General features: G+C 36.2%; 1 protein-coding gene across 1 annotated transcript; it reads left to right on the top strand.

Annotated features, from left to right (window-relative positions):
* Window positions 1–764: 764 nt before the first annotated feature.
* LOC139842519 (uncharacterized) lies at window positions 765–15,465 on the top strand. Its single transcript, XM_071832651.1, has 8 exons — window positions 765–982; window positions 1,301–1,478; window positions 1,773–1,961; window positions 2,664–2,871; window positions 3,133–3,581; window positions 15,168–15,220; window positions 15,340–15,361; window positions 15,460–15,465. Exons 1-8 carry the CDS (start codon window positions 765–767, stop codon window positions 15,463–15,465), a joined length of 1,323 nt encoding a protein of 440 aa, XP_071688752.1.
* The last annotated feature ends 10,997 nt before the right edge of the window (window positions 15,466–26,462 follow it).

Raw genomic sequence — 26,462 nt, 5'->3', positions numbered from 1 at the left:
AAGATTTTCCCAAAGTGGTAGTAGTTCAAACCAGAGGGTGTGGTGCAATGGTTGTAAATCGACTCATGCGGGTCCTTGTACTAATTTGACAAAGAGGTGCATGCGGTGCGGAGTAATGGGTCATGATATTCAGGCCTGCTCATTCAAAGAAAATGTTTGCTGGAATTGTCACAAATCAGGGCACAGATCATTTGATTGTCCATCTGCAAGGAAGATGAGTTCTGGGGTACGGGCAGGAGTAAGGACAGCGTCAGTCGGGAGATCTTCGGCTTCGTCAACTGGACATAAGCGTAAGACTCCTCTAAGACCTGAAGCAAGAGCCTTCCAGATGTCGGTAGACGCAGCTACTACTGCCGACGATGCTATCACCAGTATGTTTTTGGTTAACTCTACACCTGCTCGTGTATTGTTTGATTGCGGAGCCAATCGTTCTTTTATGGCTACTAGATTCTGTGATAAGTTAAACTTGCCTGTTTCTATGTTACCTGAATCGTTAGAAGTGGAAGTAGCCAGTGGTAAGACTGTTCCAGTCACAACATCTGTGTCTGGAATTAAGTATAGAAATAGATGGGAGTGTATTTTCGGTGACTTGCTTAGTGATGCCCATACCTAGTTTTGATGTAGTTCTTGGTATGAATTGGTTAAGTCGCCATAAGGCAAGTATAAATTGTGATAAGAAAATAATTTATTTTCCTTTGGCCGATGGGACATGTGCTGTGGCCCGAGGTGAACGGGGCGGGTTTAATTGTCCGTTAATTTCAATGATGAAAGCTAAGAAATCGTTAGCCAAGGGATGTGATTCGTTTCTAGCGTATGTAATTGTTGCTAAGAAAGAGAAAAAGACGGTAGCTGGTATTCCAGTAGTGCGCGACTTCCCAGAAGTATTTCCAGATGAATTACCGGGTTTGCCACCAGTTAGGGAAGTAGAATACAGAATTGACTTGATGCCAGGATCTACACCAGTGGCTAAAGCTCCTTATAGGTTAGCTCCGTCCGAGATTCGCGACATGATGACGCAAATTCAAGATTTGCTAGATCGTAGGTTTATACGACCGAGTTCATCACCATGGGGTGCTCCCGTGTTATTCGTGAAAAAGAAAGATGGTACGCTTCGAATGTGTATTGATTATCGGGAATTGAACAAAAGAACCGTGAAGAATAAGTATCCTCTTTCGAGGATAGATGATTTATTCGATCAGCTTCAAGGAGCTTCGTTCTTTTCGAAAATATATTTACGGTCCGGGTATCATCAGGTTCGTGTTGCTGAATCCGATATTCTGAAAACAGCATTTCGTACTAGGTACGGTCACTATGAGTTTTTGGTGATGCCTTTCGGGTTAACGAATGCGCCAGCAATTTTTATGGATTTAATGAATCGGGTGTGTCGACAGTTTCTCGATAAGTTTGTCATAGTATTTATTGATGACATTCTGATCTATTCAAAGACAGAGTCTGAGCATGCTGATTACCTATGTCAAGTATTAGAATTGTTGAAACAAGAACAGTTATACGCCAAGTTTTCCAAATGTGAATTTTGGTTACGTGAAGTTCAGTTTCTGGGTCATGTTATTTGTCAAGAAGGTATCAAAGTAGATCCATCCAAAATAGAAGCGGTAATGAAATGGAATGCACCGAAAACTCCGACTGAAATTAAGAGTTTTCTGGGTTTGGCAGGGTATTACCGTAGATTTATCAAGGATTTCTCTAAGATTGCGGGTCCATTAACAAAGTTAACTAGAAAAGATGTATGTTTTTAATGGGGTGATGAACAGGAGAAAGCATTTCAAACATTGAAGCAGCTATTGTGTCAAGCTCCGATATTAGCGCTACCCGAGGGTACTGATGATTTTATGGTATATTGTGATGCGTCATATGCGGGTTTGGGTTGTGTGTTAATGCAGCGAGAGAAGGTTATTTCATATGCTTCGTGGCAGTTGAAAACTCATGAAAAGAATTATCCAGTACATGACTTAGAAATGGCAGCAGTGGTTTTTGCTTTGAAGCTATGGAGACATTATTTATACGATACGCACTGCGTTATTTGTACAGATCACAAGAGTTTACAGTATATCTTTTCTCAGAAAGAGTTGAATATGCGGCAGAGATGGTGGCAAGAATTATTAAAAGATTATGATTGTGAAATCCGCTACCATCCGGGTAAGGCAAATGTAGTCGCTGATGCTTTAAGCCGAAAAGGATCCATTGACAATGTGAAATTTATGCGAATTGAAATTGTATCGGATCTGATTGAGCGATTAAAGATGACGCAGTTTGAAGCCTTGAGGGATGAACATTTAAAATCCGAGCTTTTAGTTAAGAGAAAAAAGGATTTAATTGACGATTCTCGTGGATTAAAAACTTTCAACAATCGAATATGGGTTCCTTTACTCGGAGAATTGAGGGAATTAATTATGAATGAGGCGCACAAATCAAGATTATCCATTCATCCAGGAAGTACAAAGATGTATCATGATTTGAAAACTCTGTATTGGTGGCCAACAATGAAGAAAGACATCGCGCATTTTGTGGAAAAATGTCATATTTGCGCCCAAGTTAAAGCTGAACATCAAAAACCCTATGGATCATTACGTCAATTAGAAATTCCAGAATGGAAATGGGAACATATAACAATGAATTTTGTAACTAAGTTACCCTGAACCCAGAAGGGACATGATATGATCTGGGTGATTGTTGATCGATTAACCAAGAGCGCACACTTTTTGCCTGCTAGTGAAACGACATCGTTGAGTAAATTGGCTCAGCTGTACATAAATGAAGTTGTAGTTCGGTATGGGATACCATTATCTATTGTGTCAGATAGGAATTCGAGATTTGTATCTAACTTCTGGCAGAGTTTACAACAAAATTTGGGTACTCGTGTTAATCTTAGTACAGCGTATCATCCTCAAACGGACGGTCAAAGTGAGCGAACTATTCAAACGTTAGAGGATATGTTAAGAGCCTGTGTATTAGAATATGGTGGGTCATGGGATTCTCACTTACCATTGATAGAATTTGCATACAATAACTCGTATCATTCAAGTATCGGCATGCCACCCTACGAGATGTTGTATGGTAGACGATGCAGAACTCCGACTTGTTGGTTAGAGGCCGGAGAGAAACAGTTTGCAGGTCCTGAAATTGTACAACAAACCGCTGATAAAGTTGCAATAGCTCGAGAGAAGTTAAAAGCTGCTAGAGATAGACAGAAAATGTACGCAGATCCTCGTAGACGACCAGTGACATTTTCTGTGGGTGAACACGTGTACCTGAAGGTATCGCCGTGGATAGGTGTAATTTGTTTTGGTAAACGCGGAAAATTAGCTCCAAGGTATATAGGTCCATTTAACATCAGGCAGATATTGAACGATCAAACCGTGGTTCTAGATCTTCCTGCAGAGTTAGCTGGTATTCACGATACATTTAACATATGTTATCTTCGTAAGTGCAAGGTAGACGACGAAATTCAGATTCTGCCGTTGCAGGACTTAAAAGTTGACATGAATAAAAAGTTAGTTGAAGAACCAGTCAGGGTTGTTAACAGAAAGGTTACCAGGTTACGTAAGAAACAGATACCAATGGTACTTGTAGAATGGAAACATAGTTTGGGTTCTAATTTGACTTGGGAAACGGAAGAATTAATGAAAGCTAGATACCCTCAATTGTTTGACCTGGACCAGATTCCGAGGACAGAATCTGAAATGTCCCGTTCTTATTGATTAAAAACGTTCCATATTAATTGATTTCGTTGCGAGGTTTTGACCTCTATATGAGACGTTTTTCAAAGACTGCATTCATTTTTAAAACAAACCATAACCTTTATTTCATAAATAAAGATTTAAAAAGCTTTACGTAGATTATCAAATAATGATAATCTAAAATATCCTGTTTACACACGACCATTACATAATGGTTTACAATACAAATATGTTACATCGAAATCAGTTTCTTGAATGCAGTTTTTACACAATATCATACAAACATGAACTCCAAATCTTGTCCTTATTTTAGTATGCAACAACGGAAGCTCTTAGTATTCACCTGAGAATAAACATGCTCTAAACGTCAACAAAAATGTTGGTGAGTTATAGGTTTAACCTATATATATCAAATCGTAACAATAGACCACAAGATTTCATATTTCAATACACATCCCATACATAGAGATAAAAATCATTCATATGGTGAACACCTGGTAATCGACATTAACAAGATGCATATATAAGAATATCCCCATCATTCCGGGACACCCTTCGGATATGATATAAATTTCGAAGTACTAAAGCATCCGGTACTTTGGATGAGGTTTGTTAGGCCCAATAGATCTATCTTTAGGATTCGCGTCAATTAGGGTGTCTGCTCCCTAATTCTTAGATTACCAGACTTAATAAAAAGGGGCATATTCGATTTCGATAATTCAACCATAGAATGTAGTTTCACGTACTTGTGTCTATTTTGCAAATCATTTATAAAACCTGCATGTATTCTCATCCCAAAAATATTAGATTTTAAAAGTGGGACTATAACTCACTTTCACAGATTTTTACTTCGTCGGGAAGTAAGACTTACCCACTGGTTGATTCACGAACCTATAACAATATATACATATATATCAAAGTATGTTCAAAATATATTTACAACACTTTTAATATATTTTGATGTTTTAAGTTTATTAAGTCAACTGTCCTCGTTTGTAACCTACAACTAGTTGTCCACAGTTAGATGTACAGAAATAAATCGATAAATATTATCTTGAATCAATCCACGACCCAGTGTATACGTATCTCAGTATTGATCACAACTCAAACTATATATATTTTGGAATCAACCTCAACCCTGTATAGCTAACTCCAACATTCACATATAGAGTGTCTATGGTTGTTCCGAAATATATATAGATGTGTCGACATGATAGGTCGAAACATTGTATACGTGTCTATGGTATCTCAAGATTACATAATATACAATACAAGTTGATTAAGTTATGGTTGGAATAGATTTGTTACCAATTTTCACGTAGCTAAAATGAGAAAAATTATCCAATCTTGTTTTACCCATAACTTCTTCATTTTAAATCCGTTTTGAGTGAACCAAATTGCTATGGTTTCATATTGAATTCTATTTTATGAATCTAAACAGAAAAAGTATAGGTTTATAGTCGGGAAAATAAGTTACAAGTCATTTTTGTAAAGGTAGTCATTTCAGTCGAAAGAACGACGTCTAGATGACCATTTTAGAAAACATACTTCCACTTTGAGTTTAACCATAATTTTTGGATATAGTTTCATGTTCATAATAAAAATCATTTTCCCAGAATAACAACTTTTAAATCAAATTTTATCATAGTTTTTAATTAACCAACCCAAAACAGCCCGCGGTGTTACTACGACGGCATAAATTCGATTTTACGGTGTTTTTCGTGTTTCCAGGTTTTAAATCATTAAGTTAGCATATCATATAGATATAGAACATGTGTTTAGTTGATTTTAAAAGTCAAGTTAGAAGGATTAACTTTTATTTGCGAACAAGTTTAGAATTAACTAAACTATGTTCTAGTGATTACAAGTTTAAACCTTCGAATAAGATAGCTTTATATGTATGAATCGAATGATGTTATGAACATCATTAATACCTCAAGTTCCTTGGATAAACCTACTTGAAATGAGAAAAATAGATCTAGCTTCAAAGGATCCTTGGATGGCTTGAAAACAATTTCAAGTAAGATTTCCACTCGAAATAAGATTGTTATAATTATAGAAATTGAATTAAAGTTTGAATATGATTATTACCTTGTATTAGAAAGATAACCTACTGTAAGTAACAAAGGTTTCTTGATCTTGGATGATTACTTGGAATGGATTTAGAAAACTTGGAAGTAAACTTGCAATCTTGGAAGTATTCTTGATTTTATGAAACTAGAACTTTTGGAATTTATGAGGAACACTTAGAACTTGAAGATAGAACTTGAGAGAGTTCAATTAGATGAAGAAAATTGAAGAATTAAAGTGTTTGTAGGTGTTTTTGGTCGTTGGTGTATGGATTAGATATAAAGGATATGTAATTTTGTTTTCATGTAAATAAGTCATGAATGATTACTCATATTTTTGTAATTTTATGAGATATTTCATGCTAGTTGCCAAATGATGGTTCCCACATGTGTTAGGTGACTCACATGGGCTGCTAAGAGCTGATCATTGGAGTGTATATACCAATAGTACATACATCTAAAAGCTGTGTATTGTACGAGTACGAATACGGGTGCATACGAGTAGAATTGTTGATGAAACTGAAGGAGGATGTAATTGTAAGCATTTTTGTTAAGTAGAAGTATTTTGATAAGTGTCTTGAAGTCTTTCAAAAGTGTATGAATACATATTAAAACACTACATGTATATACATTTTAACTGAGTCGTTAAGTCATCGTTAGTCGTTACATGTAAATGTTGTTTTGAAACCTTTAGGTTAACGATCTTGTTGAATGTTGTTAACCCATTGTTTATTATAACAAATGAGATGTTAAATTGTTATATTATCATGATATTATGATATATAATATATCTTAGTATGATATATATACAGTTAAATGTCGTTACAACGATAATCGTTACATATATGTCTCGTTTCGAAATCATTTAGTAGTCTTATTTTTACATATGTATTTCATTGTTAATACACTTAATAATATATTTACTTATCATTTAACATAATTAACCAAGTGTATAAATATCTTAATATGATTCATATGTACCTAGTAAGACGTTGTTATAACGATAATCGTTATATATATCGTTTTCGAGTTTCTTAAATTAATAGTCTCATTTTTATGTATATAACTCATTGTTAAAATACCTAATGAGATACATACTTATAATAAAATCATGTTAACTATATATATATAACCATATATATATCATCGTATAGTTTTTACAAGTTTTAACGTTCGTGAATCACCGGTCAACTTGGGTGGTCAATTGTCTATATGAAACCTATTTCAATTAATCAAGTCTTAACAAGTTTGATTGCTTAACATGTTGGAAACACTTAATCATGTAAATAACAATTTCATTTAATATATATATAAACATGGAAAAGTTCGGGTCACTACAGTACCTACCCGTTAAATAAATTTCGTCCCGAAATTTTAAGCAGTTGGAGGTGTTGACGTATCTTCTGGAAATAAATGCGGGTATTTCTTCTTCATCTGATCTTCACACTCCCATGTGAACTCGGGTCCTCTACGAGCATTCCATCGAACCTTAACAATTGGTATCTTGTTTTGCTTAAGTCTATTAACCTCACGATCCATTATTTCGACGGGTTCTTCGATAAATTGAAGTTTTTCGTTGATTTAGATTTCATCTAACGGAATAGTAAGATCTTCTTTAGCAAAAAATTTCTTCAAATTCGAGACGTGGAAAGTGTTATGTACAGCCGCGGGTTGTTGAGGTAACTCAAGTCGGTAAGCTACTGGTCCGACACGATCAATAATCTTGAATGGTCCAATATACCTTGGATTTAATTTCCCTCATTTACCAAATCGAACAACGCCTTTCCAAGGTGCAACTTTAAGCATGACCATCTCTCCAATTTCAAATTCTATATCTTTTCTTTTAATGTCAGCGTAGCTCTTTTGTCGACTTTGGGCGGTTTTCAACCGTTGTTGAATTTGGATGATCTTCTCGGTAGTTTCTTGTATTATCTCCGGACCCGTAATCTGTCTATCCCCCACTTCACTCCAACAAATCGGAGACCTGCACTTTCTACCATAAAGTGCTTCAAACGGCGCCATCTCAATGCTTGAATGGTAGCTGTTGTTGTAGGAAAATTCTGCTAACGGTAGATGTCGATCCCAACTGTTTTCGAAATCAATAACACATGCTCGTAGCATGTCTTCAAGCGTTGGTATCGTCCTTTCGCTCTGCCCATCAGTTTGTGGATGATAGGCAGTACTCATGTCTAGACGAGTTCCTAATGCTTGCTGTAATGTCTGCCAGAATCTTGAAATAAATCTGCCATCCCTATCAGAGATAATAGAGATTGGTATTCCATGTCTGGAGACGACTTCCTTCAAATACAGTCGTGCTAACTTCTCCATCTTGTCATCTTCTCTTATTGGCAGGAAGTGTGCTGATTTGGTGAGACGATCAACTATTACCCAAATAGTATCAAAACCACTTGCAGTCCTTGGCAGTTTAGTGATGAAATCCATGGTAAAGTTTTCCCATTTCTATTCCGGGATTTCGGGTTGTTGAAGTAGACCTGATGGTTTCTGATGCTCAGCTTTGACCTTAGAACACGTCAAACATTCTCCTACGTATTTAGCAACATCGGCTTTCATACCCGGCCACCAAAAATGTTTCTTGAGATCCTTGTACATCTTTCCCGTTCCAGGATGTATTGAGTATCTGGTTTTATGAGCTTCTCTAAGTACCATTTCTCTCATATCTCCAAATTTTGGTACCCAAATTTTTTCAGCCCTATCTCGAATATTAAGATACTTCTCCGATCCTTTGGGTATTTCATCCTTTAAATTTCCCTCTTTTAAAACTCCTTGTTGCGCCTCCTTTATTTGAGTAGTAAGGTTATTGTGAATCATTATATTCATAGATTTTACTCGAATGGGTTCTCTGTCCTTCCTGCTCAAGGTGTCGGCTACCACATTTGCCTTCCCCGGGTGGTAACGAATCTCAAAGTCGTAATCATTCAACAATTCAATCCACCTACGCTGCCTCATATTCAGTTGTTTCTGATTAAATATGTGTTGAAGACTTTTGTGGTCGGTATATATAATACTTTTGACCCCATATAAGTAGTGCCTCCAAGTCTTTAATGCAAAAACAACCGCGCCTAATTCCAAATCATGTGTCGTATAATTTTGCTCGTGAATCTTCAATTGTCTAGACGCATAAGCAATCACCTTCGTTCGTTGCATTAATACACAACCGAGACCTTGCTTTGATGCATCACAATAAATCACAAAATCATCATTCCCTTCAGGCAATGACAATATAGGTGCTGTAGTTAGCTTTTTCTTCAATAACTGAAACGCTTTCTCTTGTTCATCCTTCCATTCAAATTTCTTCCCTGTATGCGTTAATGCAGTCAAGGGTTTTGCTATTCTGGAAAAGTCTTGGATGAACCTTCTGTAGTAACCAGCTAGTCCTAAAAACTGGCGTATATATTTCGGAGTTTTCGGGGTTTCCCACTTTTCAACAGTTTCTATCTTTGCCGGATCCACCTTAATACCTTCTTTGTTCACTATGTGACCGAGGAATTGAACTTCTTCCAACCAAAATGCACACTTTGAAAATTTAGCGTACAATTCTTCCTTCCTCAATACTTCTAACACCTTTCTCAAATGTTCACCGTGTTCTTGGTCATTCTTTGAGTAAATAAGTATGTCATCAATGAATACAATGACAAACTTGTCAAGGTATGGTCCACACACTCGGTTCATAAGGTCCATGAACACAGCTGGTGCATTAGTTAAACCAAAAGGCATGACCATAAACTCGTAATGACCGTAACGTGTTCTGAAAGCAGTCTTTGGAATATCATCTTCTTTCACCCGCATTTGATGATACCCGGAACGTAAGTCAATCTTTGAATAAACAGACGAGCCTTGTAGTTGATCAAATAAGTCGTCAATTCTCGGTAGTGGGTAGCGGTTCTTGATAGTAAGTTTGTTCAACTCTCGGTAGTTGATACACAACCTGAATGTACCATCTTTCTTCTTGACAAACAAAACAGGAGCTCCCCACGGTGATGTGCTTGGTCGAATGAAACCATGCTCTAAAAGTTCTTGTAATTGGCTTTGCAGTTCTTTCATCTCACTGGGTGCGAGTCTGTAAGGAGCACGAGCTATTGGTGCAGCTCCTGGTACAAGATCTATTTGAAATTCAACGAATCGATGTGGGGGTAATCCCGGTAATTCTTTCAGAAATACATCAGGAAATTCTTTTGCGACGGGAACATCATTGATACTCTTTTCTTCAGTTTGTACTTTCTCGACGTGTGCTAGAACAGCATAGCAACCTTTTCTTATTAGTTTTTGTGCCTTCAAATTACTAATAAGATGTAGCTTCGTGTTGCCCTTTTCTCCGTACACCATTAAGGGTTTTTCTTTTTCTTGTATAATGCGAATTGCATTTTTGTAACAAACGATCTCTGCTTTCACTTCTCTCAACCAGTCCATACCGATTATCACATCAAAACTCCCTAACTCTACTGGTATCAAGTCAATCTTAAATATTCCGCTAACCAGTTTAATTTCTCGATTCTGACATATATTATCTGCTGAAATTAATTTACCATTTGCTAATTCGAGTAAAAATTTACTATCCAAAGGCGTCAATGGGCAACTTAATTTAGCACAAAAATCTCTACTCATATAGCTTCTATCCGCACCCGAATCAAATAAAACATAAGCAGATTTATTGTCAATAAGAAACGTACCCGTAACAAGCTCCGGGTCTTCCTGTGCCTCTGCCGCATTAATATTGAAAACTCTTCCGCGGCCTTGTCCATTCGTTTTCTCCTGGTTCGGGCAATTTCTAATAATGTGGCCCGGTTTTCCATATTTATAACAAACTACATTGGTATAACTTGCTCCGACACTACTTGCTCCGCCATTACTCGTACCGACACCATTTGTTCCTTTCATTCTGTTAACCCCTGGTCCGTAGACCTCACACTTTGCCGCGCTATGACCATTTCTTTTACACTTGTTGCAAAATTTGGTGCAGAACCCCGAGTGATACTTTTCACACCTTTGGCATAGCTGCTTCTGATTGTTGTTGTTGTTGTTGCAGTTGTTATTATTGTTGGGATGATTGTTGTAGTTGCTGTTGTTGTTGTTGTTGTTGGGCCGTTTGTTGTAGTTGCGATTGATGTTGCGATTGTTGGGATAATTGTTGCGATTATTATTGTAATTGTTGTTGTTGTTGTATTGGTGATTCTTATCACCGTTTTCCTCCCACTTTCTTTTGACTTGCTTCACATTGGCCTCTTCAGCCGTCTGTTCTTTAATTCTTTCCTCAATCTGGTTCACTAGTTTGTGAGCCATTCTACATGCATGTTGTATGGAGGCGGGCTCGTGTGAACTTATATCTTCTTGGATTCTTTCCGGTAATCCTTTCACAAACGCGTCGATCTTCTCTTCCTCATCTTCGAATGCTCCCGGACACAATAGGCATAATTCTGTGAATCGTCTTTCGTACGTGGTAATATCAAATCCTTGGGTTCGTAACCCTCTAAGTTCTGTCTTGAGCTTATTGACCTCGGTTCTGGGACGGTACTTCTCGGTCATCAAGTGCTTGAATGCTGACCACTGTAGTGCGTAGGCATCATCTTGTCCCACTTACTTATGGCAAACACCGATTCGACCTTCTCGGTCCACCGTTTCAATCCGATCGGTCCTTCGGTTCCATCAAATTCCAAAGGTTTGCAGGCAGTGAATTCTTTGTAGGTTCATCCTACACGATTTCCTGTACTGCTAGATCCAAGGTTATTGTTGGTATGTAGCGCAGCCTGTACTGCGGCTATGTTTGAAGCTAGAAAAGTATGGAATTCCTCTTCATTCATATTCACGGTGTGTCGAGTAGTCGGTGCCATTTCCTTCAAAATAGTCAAATGGAACAAGTTAATCATACAGAATATTTAGAGTAGTTAATAGTATTTCATAGCATAATATGAACTCATTTATAAAAGTTTTTTCTTCATATTAGCGTTTTATAAGTTTAAATTCGGGTAGTACCTACCCGTTAAGTTCATACTTAGTAGCTAATATACAATTCAACTACTACAATTCTATATGAAAAATGATTATAATAATATTTCGCGTTCAAACTTTTATACAATATTTTACAAACTTACAATACCGCTTATTTTACATAAAGCATGAAATATAGCACACAATAACTTTGATACAAGATAGTTGTGAAGATAATTCTAGCTAGTACACAAGTCGTTCAGCAAAGGCAATAAAGACACGTAATTCATACGTCCAGAAACAAGTCATGCATTCTGGTTTTACTAGGACTACTTCCCATCCTTGGTCTTGTGGAACATAACCGTTATGGCCGTTGATAAGACAGCGTGTTGTAACGTCGTCAAAGGGACGAGGGTTACGTAATGTCCAACAGTCCCGTAACAATCTAAAAACCTCATTTCTTACCCCAATTACCGACTCCGTCACTTGTGGGAACGTTTTGTTTAATAGTTGTAGCCCGATGTTCTTGTTCTCAATTTGGTGAGAAGCGAACATTATTAACCCGTAAGCATAACATGCTTCTTTATGTTGCATGTTAGCCGCTTTTTCTAAATCACGAAGTTCTATATTTGGATATATTGAGTCAAAATAATTTCTTAACCCGTTGCGTAAAATAGCATTTGGGTTCCCCGCAATATATGCGTCAAAGTAAACACATCGTAACTTATGGATTTCCCAATGTGATATCCCCCATCTTTCGAACGAAAGCCTTTTATAAACCAAGGCATTCTTGGAACGTTCTTCGAATGTCTTACAAACTGATCTCGCCTTAAATAGTTGTACCGAGAAATTCTGACCGACTCTAGACAAGATTTCATCAATCATGTCTCCTGGTAGGTCTCTTAAAATATTGGGTTGTCTATCCATTTTGTGTTTTTAAACTGTAAAATAAACAAGAGTTAGATTCATAAAAAAAATACTTATTTATACAAGCAATTTTTACATATATCATAAAGCATAAGCACACTATATTACATATATTACACCACACGAATACAACTATCTTATTCCGACTCACTCGTTTCTTCTTCTTCGGTTTTGGTTCGTTTTGCCAAGTTTCTAGGGATATATGATGTTCCCCTAATACTAGCTGTCGTTTTCCACAACGGTTTAGAAAAACCTGGTGGTTTAGAGTTTCCCGGGTCATTGTTACAACTTAAGGACTTCGGGGGTTGACGATACATATAAAGTTCATCGGGGTTGGAATTAGATTTCTCTATTTTTATGCCCTTTCCCTTATTATTTTCTTTTGCCTTTTTAAATTCAGTTGGGGTAATTTCTATAACATCATCGGAATTCTCGTCGGAATCCGATTCATCGGAGAATTGGTAATCCTCCCAATATTTTGCTTCCTTGGCGGAAACACTATTGACCATAATTAACCTTGGTCGGTTGGTTGAGGATTTTCTTTTACTTAACCGTTTTATTATTTCCCCCACCGGTTCTATTTCCTCCTCCGGTTCCTCCTCTTCCGGTTCTGATTCTTCTTCCGGTTCTGATTCTTCTTCCGGTTCCTCTTCGGGAACTTGTGAATCAGTCCAATATATATTCGACTCTTCATTATTATTAGGTGAGTCAATGGGATTTGTGCTAGAGGTAGACATCTATCACACAATATCAAACATGTTAAGAGATTAATATATCACATAATATATACATGTTAATAATATATAGTTTCCAACAAAAATGTTAAGCAATCATTTTTAAAGAAAACACGGTCGAAGTCCAGACTCACTAATGCATCCTAACAAACTCGATAAGACATACTATTGCAAATTTTCTGGTTCTCTAAGACCAACGCTCGGATACCAACTGAAATGTCCCGTTCTTATTGATTAAAAACGTTCCATATTAATTGATTTCGTTGCGAGGTTTTGACCTCTATATGAGACGTTTTTCAAAGACTGCATTCATCTTTAAAACAAACCATAACCTTTATTTCATAAATAAAGGTTTAAAAAGCTTTACGTAGATTATCAAATAATGATAATCTAAAATATCCTGTTTACACACGACCATTACATAATGGTTTACAATACAAATATGTTACATCGAAATCAGTTTCTTGAATGCAGTTTTTACACAATATCATACAAACATGGACTCCAAATCTTGTCCTTATTTTAGTATGCAACAGCGGAAGCTCTTAGTATTCACCTGAGAATAAACATGCTTAAAAATGTCAACAAAAATGTTGGTGAGTTATAGGTTTAACCTATATATATCAAATCGTAATAATAGACCACAAGATTTCATATTTCAATACACATCCCATACATAGAGATAAAAATCATTCATATGGTGAACACCTGGTAATCGACATTAACAAGATGCATATATATAAGAATATCCCCATCATTCCGGGACACCCTTCGGATATGATATAAATTTCGAAGTACTAAAGCATCCGGTACTTTGGATGGGGTTTGTTAAGCCCAATAGATCTATCTTTAGGATTCGCGTCAATTAGGGTGTCTGTTCCCTAATTCTTAGATTACCAGACTTAATAAAAAGGGGCATATTCGATTTCGATAATTCAACCATAGAATGTAGTTTCACGTACTTGTGTCTATTTTGTAAATCATTTATAAAACCTGCATGTATTCTCATCCCAAAAATATTAGATTTTAAAAGTGGGACTATAACTCACTTTCACAGATTTTTACTTCGTCGGGAAGTAAGACTTGGCCACTGGTTGATTCACGAACCTATAACAATATATACGTCGTCAAAGGGACGAGGGTTACGTAATGTCCAACAGTCCCGTAACAATCTAAAAACCTCATTTCTTACCCCAATTACTGACTCCGTCACTTGTGGAAACGTTTTGTTTAATAGTTGTAGCCCGATGTTCTTGTTCTCACTTTGGTGAGAAGCGAACATTACTAATCCGTAAGCATAACATGCTTCTTTATGTTGCATGTTAGCCGCTTTTTCTAAATCACGAAGTCCAATATTCGGATATATTGAGTCAAAATAATTTCTTAACCCATTGCGTAAAATAGCATTTGGGTTCCCCGCAATATATGCGTCAAAGTAAACACATCGTAACTTATGGATTTCCCAATGTGATATCCCCCATCTTTAGAACGAAAGCCTTTTATAAACCAAGGCATTCTTGGAACATTCTTTGAATGTCTTACAAACTGATCTCGCCTTAAATAGTTGTGCCGAAGAATTCTGACCGACTCTAGACAAGATTTCATCAATCATGTCTCCGGGTAGGTCTCTTAAAATATTGGGTTGTCTATCCATTTTGTGTTTTTATACTGTAAAATAGACAAGAGTTAGATTCATAAAAATCTTATGTATATATTGTTATAGGTTCGTTTTAAAGAGACATTTCACCTAATGAGGTACATTGTGTTTTAGATAACTGGTAAATACCCGTATGTAGTGGGGAATGGGGTTTCCTCACTATGAAGAAACCTCAATTGAATATATACTCCTGTACGTTCCTTATTCTACCTATTTTAGAAACTAAGAACCCTAAAACACTCCATGCTCTCTAAATCCTTAAAATCAAAAGTGCAAATTGAAGGCTAGTGATTTCTCTTATCTGATTCTAGTGATTACAAGGATCAAGACAAGGTAAACATCTATGAATTTGATGAATTTAAAAGTGGGTTTTGGGTAAAATGGGTTTTGGTAAATTTTGAGCTTGATTCTTGTGTTTATGTGTTTGTTAGGCTTGATTGATGTTAGAAATAGTTTATATAAGTGTTATGTGATATTCTTGAGCCTTTGAATCGACCAAAACAAGCAAAAATCGAGTTTTTGGGCCAAAAATGCGAAAAACAGCGTGCTGGAGCTGTTCTTCAGCTCCCACACGAGTGACAGATCAACCGCACGAGTGACCACACTTTTGAGGGTCACCCACACGTGTGAGGACTCACTCGTACGAGTGAGGCCTTAGCCACACGTGTGAGCAGCAGGTCAGAATTTTGGAAATTTGTTTCGGTCATAACTGTCAAATCGTAACTCCGTTTTCGACAAATAAACTATCGTTGGAATCGTCTTGAAGTACACGTTACAATGATAAGGATTTAAAATACTAAATCAAACTTTATGTTGGGTGGAAAAAGCTAAAAATTGCAATTGGGCTGCTGTTCCTGCTCAACCGTGCGAGTGAGGCACTCACCCGTACGGGTGAGGTGTTCAACCGCACGTGTGAGCTTCTAAATCATGCTAGTGGACTTGAAAGTCACTCGTGGGGGGTAGTTTGTCAGTCGTACGAGTGAGGATACTCACCCGTACGAGTGATCTGGTCAGTCGCACGAGTGGGACCCCACCCGTGCGAGTGATGGAGTTTGTATGTTTAGGTCAAGTGCTATTCTGACTCATTTATTGTATTGTCGTGTTTATTTCTTCTAATGTATAATCTGGTTGAAATGGTTACTAACTAGAGAAATGATATTCTCAGGTGATAAAGGAAAAGGTGAAGGCTCAGTGAAATAAGACTACTGAGTTCTTGTATTTCCAGGTGAGTGGGACTATCCTAATGTTTATAAGTATTTAGTAGCGGGTTATGCTACTGTTACCTTGGCTTACTCACCTGAATACTTAGTATATGATATACTGTGCTATATTATGTGACTTGTTGTGGCCACCCTGGATGCCGACTACGGGTTAGTAGTCCGGTAGTGATATTGCCTATTGCGGGTTTTGTAGCGGCAACTGGCTTACATGTGGGGCAGCTATGGTTTTGTAGTTATGTCAAATTTGTAAGTTGGGCAAGAGGCAGGAATGAGTCTTTCTGGTTCAGGAGTTACTATTCGCGTAGTATAGTTGAACGATGCACCCCCTGCATCTGGATACTATGCCAGGGAGACAGTAACTGGAATTATCGGTATACTCCAACTTGATCGATTGGAGTTAAGGGCCCGGCCAGGCCGCCGATCCTCTTGTTATCAAGACCTTGTTTGTGTATTGGCTAGCTTGATACTATATGCTTATACCTGTTAGGATTGCGCCATTCACTTAGCCTTGTGCTAACCCCTCACTTCCTCCCATGCAGGTAGACTTGTATGTTAGGGTTTTTGGGAGGAGCTTGCTGTTTTGATGGATATGTTTGAAGAACAAACTCTGATGTCTTTTGTATAACCTAAAATTAGTTGTTTAACGTAACACCAGATAGATTATAATAATCGTGTGGTATTTTAAAACTTAAGTATTATATGTATAAAGTTTCCGCTGTGTATTTAAAAAAAATGGACGGTGTTACATACGGTGAACCACCCACTCCCCCTACTAAAAAGAAATGAAGATGAGCTTGGCTTCATGGAATAAGAAAGGCCTCGGATGTAAAGAAATGGGTCATATGGATGGACGAATGGTGGCTAAATATCAAATTTAAACCACCGAGCTTTTGGCTGAGTGATATCTAGAATGAGAACTTTGTGGAATTCCTGCGAGGTCCCGAGTTCAGATCGTAGGGGAGGCTAGACTTTGTGGAATTTCCTGCGGGGTTCCCACTTCCCAGGTCCGAATCCCACCAGGGGTGTTTCTTCCCCGGTTGCCTACGTGGATGCACGGGATTCCTCTAGAGTGTGTGTATTCTAGCAAATAATCGCGAAGATGGTTAATACCCCTCTGGGTGATGTCGAAACAACCATTAAAAAATAGTAAATGTTTATGCCCCACAAGTAGAGAAATGTAGTGCGCAACTTGGGTACAAATAACATAGTTGATCAATCATGGTCTGGTCATGGGTGTGTCTTGAGTGATTTAAACTCTACTCGATTTCGGATGAAAGATTTCACGGAGAGAAAAATGAGAAGATCAAGTTCGTGGTGTTCAAGTGGGCAATTGGAGCTAGGTTATGTTAGCCCATCAATTTTACGTGCAGGGCAGTACTTAAGGTACTCCATATGGCGGAGCTCGCCTCATATGGCTTTTTTGGAAGAAAAAAAAAATTGTATACTATAGAAAAAAAAAATTACTAGAAAATAAGGTTTTTATTGGTGTTTACCTCTTCTGTTACTAATTTACTCTCTCTGTAGTTGACTTCAAGTTCCGCCATTCTTCCTTCAATTTTGTTATGATCTTTTTTTACTTCCAAGCTGTAGAGGATAGTTAATTTTACGCAAAATAAGTGCCAAACATGTATTGGTTAGAATTTGGGCCTTATGATCTCAAGTGAGAAGATTATGTGGGTGCCTTGTCATGTATTTGGGAATTGGGCCTCGTCATCTTTTTGATGTCTGGTCCTCCTTTTAATATTTTAAACTCTGTTTTTGCCACACACACACACACACACACACACACAAAAAAAAAAAAATAATAATAATAATAATATTAAAATTAAAATTAAAATGAAGTATAACGTAAAATTTATGTTAAAATTTCAATATTCTATCAAACTCTCTACAAGTTACTATTGATGTTGAAAAAATATGTCTCAGGAAATGGATAAAGACAACGATACCAGACACCTATGTTTTCTTGTGTGGACTTTAAAAGTGTCTCATACTTACAAGTCTCCTTAAATTATTTCGACATTTCCCTGTCTTCCCATTTTTTGTGTTGTGTAATCATACATCTTTCTAAGCATATTCTCATAACATAACTTCTAACTTGATGCAATTGACTCATGTGACATTTAAATTACAAAAAGTGTTTGTTAATACTCAGATTGCCAAGTTTCTACAGAAAATGAAATGAGATGGAGTATTATTTACCTATTACTTGAACCGGCAAGTATTTGATCACTTGAAGAAATGATCTACAATCTTAAGTTCTTATTCAAGTTTCTACTTGTAAAATTAATTGATATAACTATAACTATAACTATGATATTAGATCTAATGTAAAATAACTTTGATTGAAAAAGTAATATAACTATTAATCCGAAAGGGGTGATTAAGTGGTTGGGTGCTTGTGAATTTTCAAAGGAGACCTAGGTTTAATCCTTACCAACATTACTTTAGTGTCTTGCCTTTAAAAAAAGAAAGAAAACAAAAAAAAAAAAAAAAATTCTTATTCAAGTTTCTCACTTGTAACATTGAACTCAGAATTGTATATTTTTTAATTATTATATAATAATATTTATCGGGATATTCTTTTAAAAAACAGTTTTTAATAAATTTATCAAAACTATGCATTAAGAACTTATATATTACAAGATTTAAATATATTTTGTGAACGGATCAGGATCCTTGAGATTTGTGAGAGAAATATTTATAGACTTATTATTTATTATTTATAATTTTTATTTTTATTTGTATTATTTATTTTTATATTTTAAGTAACATATCGTTATTTTTTCTTTTTTTGAATAACGCTTAGGAGTCACTGACGGGGTCCGAAGGCGATATCGGAACCCACCCACTCGATCATTTCTTTGAACGAATCATTACAATTCTACCTTCCCTTTGGACGAAACCCCTATGACGAATTCATACGAGCCTCGCGTGTGGTAAAACTCTCTCGAATGAGGCTCAAACGCATTTGACGTCCGAAATCTCTAAGGCCCATGAAATAAGCCGGTAACCCCAAGAAAAATATTTTTGCAGCACAATGGAGTCGAACCACTGAACTCTCTTATGAAAAGTCAAATCATCACTAATGCACCAACACTTTGCGATTAAAAATAATAGAAAGCGGATATTTCAAAATGTAAGGTGAGTATTTCACTCGCCTTATTATTATTATTATTATTATTATTATTACTATAATATTAAAACACACTTCAAAAAGTGTCGTTTACTATATATCTAATTGCAGTTTGCCTATTGCTACCAAGTGTAATTTAGTGCTTTGAGTTATTTTTTTTTATTCTTTGTCGTGTGATTTTTTTAGAAAGTCGGTTAAAGTGTAAAAAATGAGAATTTGATATGGAAAAAAAAAATAACCGTTACAGAATGTTTTTATCTAATCGTGTTAATTCAGTACAATCTAAAAATAATAGTGGAAAATGAAATTGAGACTGAGGGAGCACAATCAAGATTTGGTGCACTATTACTTTAGATTTGGTTACCAAATGATATTTTTTTATTAATTTTTTCACTGAGGATTACATGATAACTATTTATGTTATTTTGTTACATCTAAAAAATAATACCATACAATATAATTGTTGCGAGTGGAATCTTTTTTTAAAGACAAACTCACACACTCACCTAATACAAACACGAATATATACATCAAGAAATGTTCTAAGCAGGATTTGAACCATCAACCTCAAGGTTGTAAGGGTGATCTCGATATCGCCGATCCATTAACTCTTTGGTTCTTGGAAAAATCAATTTGGTACAACCCATAGATTTTTCTAAGAAAATATTATCATCAAACATTATTGATTAAAGGTACTAAATTTGTAGATACTTTGATCGTTTACGAATTGTAGTGTTAAACAAAACTAAACTGTGTGCTTTTATTTTTTTGATAAAAAAATATTAACAATAGTACAATCGTATATGTATGAGTTTTAATATTTATATTAATATTAACTGCGAATTGTCCTTTCAAACAAATGTAGAACCTTTCATGGGCACATATCTCTCTGGCTATGGAATAGAAAATCCTTCTCTTGTTCCATTTGTGCTTGAGTTGTGCTCCGCTCTATCAATTCGAACCTTGCCAATTAATAAAATAAGTAACTGACAACACAAATGTAACAAAGAAAGGCACAATAATGTTTTTTTTTTTTTTTTTTGGTTGCTTTAAACTATAATAGGTTGTATTTTTAAGTAATGCACAACACTTTGTTTCATTTGGGTGAACCTCCTCATTTTCATCATCCTTCTGACCTTCTCATCATTCTTGTATTCAGGCCCATAATTAAATCGGATGCAAAATTAGATTTAGGTCATCTTATCCATTTTGTCCTTTGACCTGGTCTACAAATCTAAACACCCTATTTAGTTGATCAGCCACTGCCAATAAGTGCGGCCCACGTGGCAATTAAGTTACTCTTCAAGTACGTACACAAACACACCAAACGCGATTTATACACAACGAAATGGTTAGTCACCAATTCCAGCGCTACCATATGCGTTGTCATCGTTCGCACAAAAATAATATAATATAATAATAATAACATCATAAAAATTAAAATAATTATGTGGCCAGGAACAAAACAAACATAGTCTCAAAAATTATATTCATATTCATATTCATATTCATATTCATATTCATATATAATTTTAAATGGAAGTCAAAACACAGTTGTTTGGGTTAAAAATAAGCATCTAAGAGTAATAGGCATAAAATTAATCTACTTATACAAACCAAGTTATACTTATTTGACAAATGATTCATACAGTTAAAACAAAAGCTATATTTTATAACTGAGAAGTGTAGAAAATAATATAAAGAAGATGAAACTTACTTTAAAATGTAATGTGTATTGAATAATCAATCAAAGTACAAAACAATAGTTACAAAGGAATGTATAAATATTAGGAAATTAAACCTACCATTATGTACCATAATCACTAATTCACTAACCACTAGTAAACATGAAATAAAATGCAAAAAATAAACATGATACGGAGTAATTAACAAGGACCATCATCCACTAACCCCTAAAAAAACATTAACAAATAAACTGCATAAATTTTGAACTGGTCGAATACCCCATTGCAACTGGGGTGGGATGCATCTCAACTGCGATGGGTGCCATAGCAACTGCGGTAGATTTCATCTCAACCGGCATGGACAACTTCAAATTTTGGATTGCTACTGCTTGATTTTCAAGGGGCAATCCCAACCGTGATAGTCCTCATGTGATGCCCCGTACAAAACCATCGTGTACGAATCATCAACAACAGGATCATTACAAGGTCAAACACTATATGCTATTTCAAAATACGTTTGCATTCATGATAAAAGGTGACGTCATAAACAACGTCAAATGTTTTACATCCAAAAGTATGCTTCAATGAATAGAAGCAAGGATAATAGTATGTGACCCATAGGTCGTTACAAATCATAGTTTCAAAAGTAATAATGTTTATGAATGCAAGATAAACGTTCATGCGGTGACATCTCTAAAGCAGCGGGTGTCTACAGCAAGACTAGTACAACAGCGGAAGCGGCTAACCTTAAGCACCTGAGAAAAACATGCTTAAAAACGTCAACACAAAGGTTGGTGAGCTATAGTTTAAGTATAACAGTATGTAAGGTAGGCCACGAGATTTCAGTGCTACAAAGAGCGTTTCAAACAATATGATAAAGTATATGTTTAACCGTGGGCACTTGGTAACTAACTTAACGTTTATAACCCCCTGAAAGTACACTTGGCGAGTGCGTATGTTTACGAAGTATTAAACACCCGTTAAATGCTAGCGCTAGTAGCCCGAGTGGGGATGTCAAACCCTATGGATCCATATCTAAGATTCGCGTTCACCGGTTCAAAAACCAATGACTAAACGTTACCGAGCTAAAGGGAATGTTTATGCCGTTGTATAACCCACACATATATAAAGTTTAAGTACTCGTGCCTAGTGTGTAAAACGTAAAATGCGCATGTATTCTCAGTTCCCAAAATAGTTAAAGTAAAAAGGGATGCTATAACTCACAGTGGTAAAGTAGTAGTAAAGTCGAGTCGGGAAGTAAGCAAGTACGTAGGTCCGGAAAGTCCTCAACCTAAGACAAATATTACTAAGTCAGTAAATCGTCCCAATAGGTTTAAATGTATGTAAATTAGGTCTTAAAGGTCATCATCATTCATCATCAAACAAAAGGTGTAAAGTAAGTTTCGTTCATGAAAAGAGTTTAAAACAAACGCTGACTTCGATCAGTCACCACGGCCTCTATACCTACTGAAATAAGGTGAGACCAGTGGCCATGGCTCCGTATATGAGTCCTTTAGTTGTGGTAAAAATTCCAGAAGCAAAATCGTCTTCGTTTGACCGTGGCGAAGGTCTAAGTGCGAGTAGGTCAGAATTTTCAGCACAACGTTAAAAGACATAGTGACACTCGGAGGGCCATAAATCCTAAACCGTAACTCGGATTAAGACGAGTCTTAAACGAAAAATTATCTACTCGATCAGAGATAACTGAAAATCAACTTTACAGTAGCCCAGGTATTGGGGTCTGTTCCATAAAATAGTAAACAGTAGGTTCCGGTGGGTTCTTGGTGCTCGATGCTTATCACGGTTCTCATCCTTGATGCATATAACTTCAAGTGTACAACTCGTTGATGTGTTTGCATCATCTTAACCAAGGTTTGACCATCATAACACTTGTGTAAGTCTAAGACATGTAGCACAACTCATTTAAGTGTTGCAAGTAGCTTGATGAACCAAAGTTACATCAAAATCTTAGATCCGAACCATGATCAAAGTTAACTAGTAACACTTGACCAACAACAACCATAATCACGAATTAAAGATGCTAGGAAATGAAGAATTAAACTAATTTAAACAAGTAACAAGTCATGGTTGTTCATACTTTAAAGATTCAAACCAAAGTCTTGATCTTTAAGAAAGTAGACTTTAAGTTTACTTCATGAACACAAGTATGACTTTACAACACATGAACTTACAATCTTTAAAACATTAAGTGTAGAACATAAACTAGAGAGTTTAGTTCTTGTGTGTTCTTGTAAATACAAGATAATATGAAGAACAAACTAAAGAGTTTGGTTCTTAGTAACTAGTAAGTAATCAACAACTAAGATCAAGTAACAAACAACAAACAAAGAATGATGATGATGAAGGTGTTTTGCTTCGGTTTTGGTCAAGAGAAAAGGAAGAAAGATTTGTTCAAGTTACTTACAAGAATGAGAGAAAATGAGAGAGAAGTTTGAGAGAAATTTGCAAGTAAAAGTGTGTGTGTGTGTGTGAAATGTGAATGAAACTAGTAGATATGTTAACAAATTTTGAAACAAAAAACACTCCCCAAGGCCACAAAGGCCGACGGCCAAAAGGGATCAAGAGGGAGGAAAAGAACCACTAGTTCATGCATGTAATTGTCTTAAAAGTTGGTTATTAGGGTGTTTGCATGGGAAGGATGAGTAAGTAACTTGTAACTAGATTCTTTACAAAGTTAATTAATCTAGTTGTTACATAATGTAATACTTACATGAAAGATGGGCCAACTAATCCATTTAAGTGTGTAGGGTGGGATTCTAAGCCCATGTACAATTATAAAGCCCAAGTATGTATGTAAGTAACAAGTTAAATAAATAAGCCCAAGTAATTAACTAGTAACCATAGTTAATTAAAAATGATTAATAAAACTTAATCATGAATTAAATAATATTCAAAAATATTATTCTTGTAAAGTACGTGTGTCACAAAGACGTTTCGGGCATTTAAAGTCAAGTGTGGTAACAAGTAAATGTATATAAACTATACAATCATTAAATCACAAGTATTAATAATAATTATTAATAAATAAACGTTGGAAAATCCAGGGTCGTTACACCTCATCTCTACCGGGATTGAGCCAGTCACTTTGGACTTGATTTTGCATTACTTATTTTAACAATCCCCTTTACTGCAAAATCCCAATCAACAATTTTCAATGCATCTTGACAACTTTATGGTTCTATAATGTTGATCATTCCCACCTTAATATCCTTGAGATGCAAGGGCATTGTCTATTCTTCTTTGTTGATTTTCATATGTAACAGACTGGAATCTGAGCTAGTTGTAAGTGGACTATTTTGCCCTTAGAATTTTATTATGTGTTTTATATGCTTTTATTTTAATTATGTGAATAGTGTTATTTTATTATTTAGTTAAGACCAGTTTGTGACAAGGGTCACAGAACAGGTTTGTTTATTTAATTTGGACTCCGTTAGGGCCGCCTAACGAGGCACGAAAGATTTTAGATAACTGATAAATACCCGTGTGTTGAGGGGTATGGGTTTTAACCCAATTAAGTGACTAGAGAGCTGTGGTTCAGCTCATTTTTCTCCTTCTCTCTAAAATTCTCAAATTACATCCCGTACCTAACTTCTTCTTCCTCTTGAACCCTAATTCACTAAATCTCGATTTGAAGTCTAATTTGTGTTAGAAATCGATTCTTTGTGTTTTACTGATTCAAACAAGGTAAGAATCATGAGTTTTCATGCTTGAATTTGTGTATAAATGGAGTTTTTGTGCTAGGTTTTACAAAAGTGTGATTTTGGGTCAAAATTGCTTAATTTGTTGTTGTTTTGATGTAATGTTTGTGGGTTTATGTCCCAAAAGGTTTTATAAACAAGATGTGATGAGTTTTGAGGTTTAAAATGAGTATATGGTCGAGATTTGGTGATTTTTGGCTCAAACCCGTCACTTTTCCAATTTTCAGCAGCTCAAGAACACACTCGGTCGAGTGTCTTTTGGAAGTGGGCCGTGTGTGTACACACTCGGTCGAGTGTCTTTTGAAGTGGGCCGTGTGTGTACACACTCGGCAGTGTGTCTTTTGAAAAGACAGTCGGTCGAGTGTCTCTACTCATTCGGCCGTGTGGTCTACACACTCGGTCGAGTGTCTATGACACACACTACCGAGTTGGGTAGTGTGTCTTTTCAGCATTTTGAGAATTTTATTTTGGTCATAACTTTCAAACCGTAACTCCGTTTTTGATGAATCAAATATCGTTGAAATCGTATTGAAGAGTAATTTTCAATGATGAACTTTTAAGAAGCTGGATCAAAATGTTTTTGGGGCGGGAAAATAGGCTTTGGCTTGTGTGTCCCGTTTTCCACGTACTTGTTTGACAATAGTGAATGGAGTTACGTTGTGGACTTGTGAAATGATGTTATGACCTAGTTTATAGTATGATTTGATTATACTATTGATTGAGATATTTATATTGACTTCGTTGTGTTGTTCTCAGGTGATAAGAATAAGGAATAAGCTCAGAAGTAAGATAACAGAGCTGTAGCTGGTAATCGGTGAGTGGGTCTATCTTCGGATAGAGTTTAAGTAGCATATCCTGCTAATGTGGTTGAATCTTTTACCATGCATAGTGTAGAGATTGCCATGTTAGAATAATATAGTATGCCTGATGTTGTGTGTAAATTATGTGTACACTGTGTGAATGGCACCAGTCAGGCCTAGGGAGACTGGGGACTCGAGACCGTACCTAGGAGAGGTTAGAGTCCGTATGAGGTCAACCGTGCCTAGGGGAGGTTGGGTCCATAGGCTACTGATTGTGGAGTATAGTGTGAACGATGCATCCCCTGCATATGGATAACTATACTGTGAATTGAGTAGCAGGGATTATCGGTAGACTCAGGCTCGATCAGCTGAGAGTCGTGTGCTCGTACAAGCCACCGATCCTCGTATTGTCTTATTGTATGCTAGTTGGTAGTTAGTATGTGTTGTTGTTAGTATATAGCTTGTGTGTGGCTTAAGCTATATCTGTTAGATAGATTCCATTCACTTAGCGTTATGCTAATCCCCAACATTTCCACCCTTGCAGGTTTAGGTACTGCTAGTTTGGATGGGTGTTAGTATTGAAAACATGTTTGACGTGTGAACTCTGATGTGGACTTTTGTAACATGTATTTTGTAATAAGTAACAACGTCATGTAAACTTAAACTTAATTATGTGGATTTCTGCTGTGATGTATTAAATGTTGTGATTTTAATATAAAAAGTCTTCCGCCGTGTTTAAAAAAAATGGTCGGTGTTACACCATACCTTTCGTTTTACACCCACTTCTTTATTTCCAACTCCTTTTTCAGCATCATTATTGCTTGATTATGAATTTTGTGAAACGCCTTAACCATGAGAATTTTTAACCGAATGA

Source organism: Rutidosis leptorrhynchoides, chromosome 4 (genome assembly GCF_046630445.1).
Source record: "Rutidosis leptorrhynchoides isolate AG116_Rl617_1_P2 chromosome 4, CSIRO_AGI_Rlap_v1, whole genome shotgun sequence".
In the NCBI taxonomy this organism is placed as follows: domain Eukaryota; kingdom Viridiplantae; phylum Streptophyta; class Magnoliopsida; order Asterales; family Asteraceae; genus Rutidosis; species Rutidosis leptorrhynchoides.
The sequence above is the reverse complement of the archived record's forward strand: the minus strand, read 5'-3'. Positions and strand labels throughout refer to the sequence as shown.

What these genes read in the sequence shown, in the direction of transcription:
- LOC139842519 (XM_071832651.1), top strand. Translation starts at nt 765, where the DNA reads ATGAAAGCTAAGAAATCGTTAGCCAAGGGATGTGATTCGTTTCTAGCG. An exon ending in ATGCTGATTACCTATGTCAA is followed by an intron (nt 1,479 to 1,772) that starts GTATTAGAATTG and finishes GGTGATGAACAG; the next exon opens with GAGAAAGCATTTCAAACATT. An exon ending in GTAAGAAACAGATACCAATG is followed by an intron (nt 3,582 to 15,167) that starts GTACTTGTAGAA and finishes ACCCGTATGTAG; the next exon opens with TGGGGAATGGGGTTTCCTCA.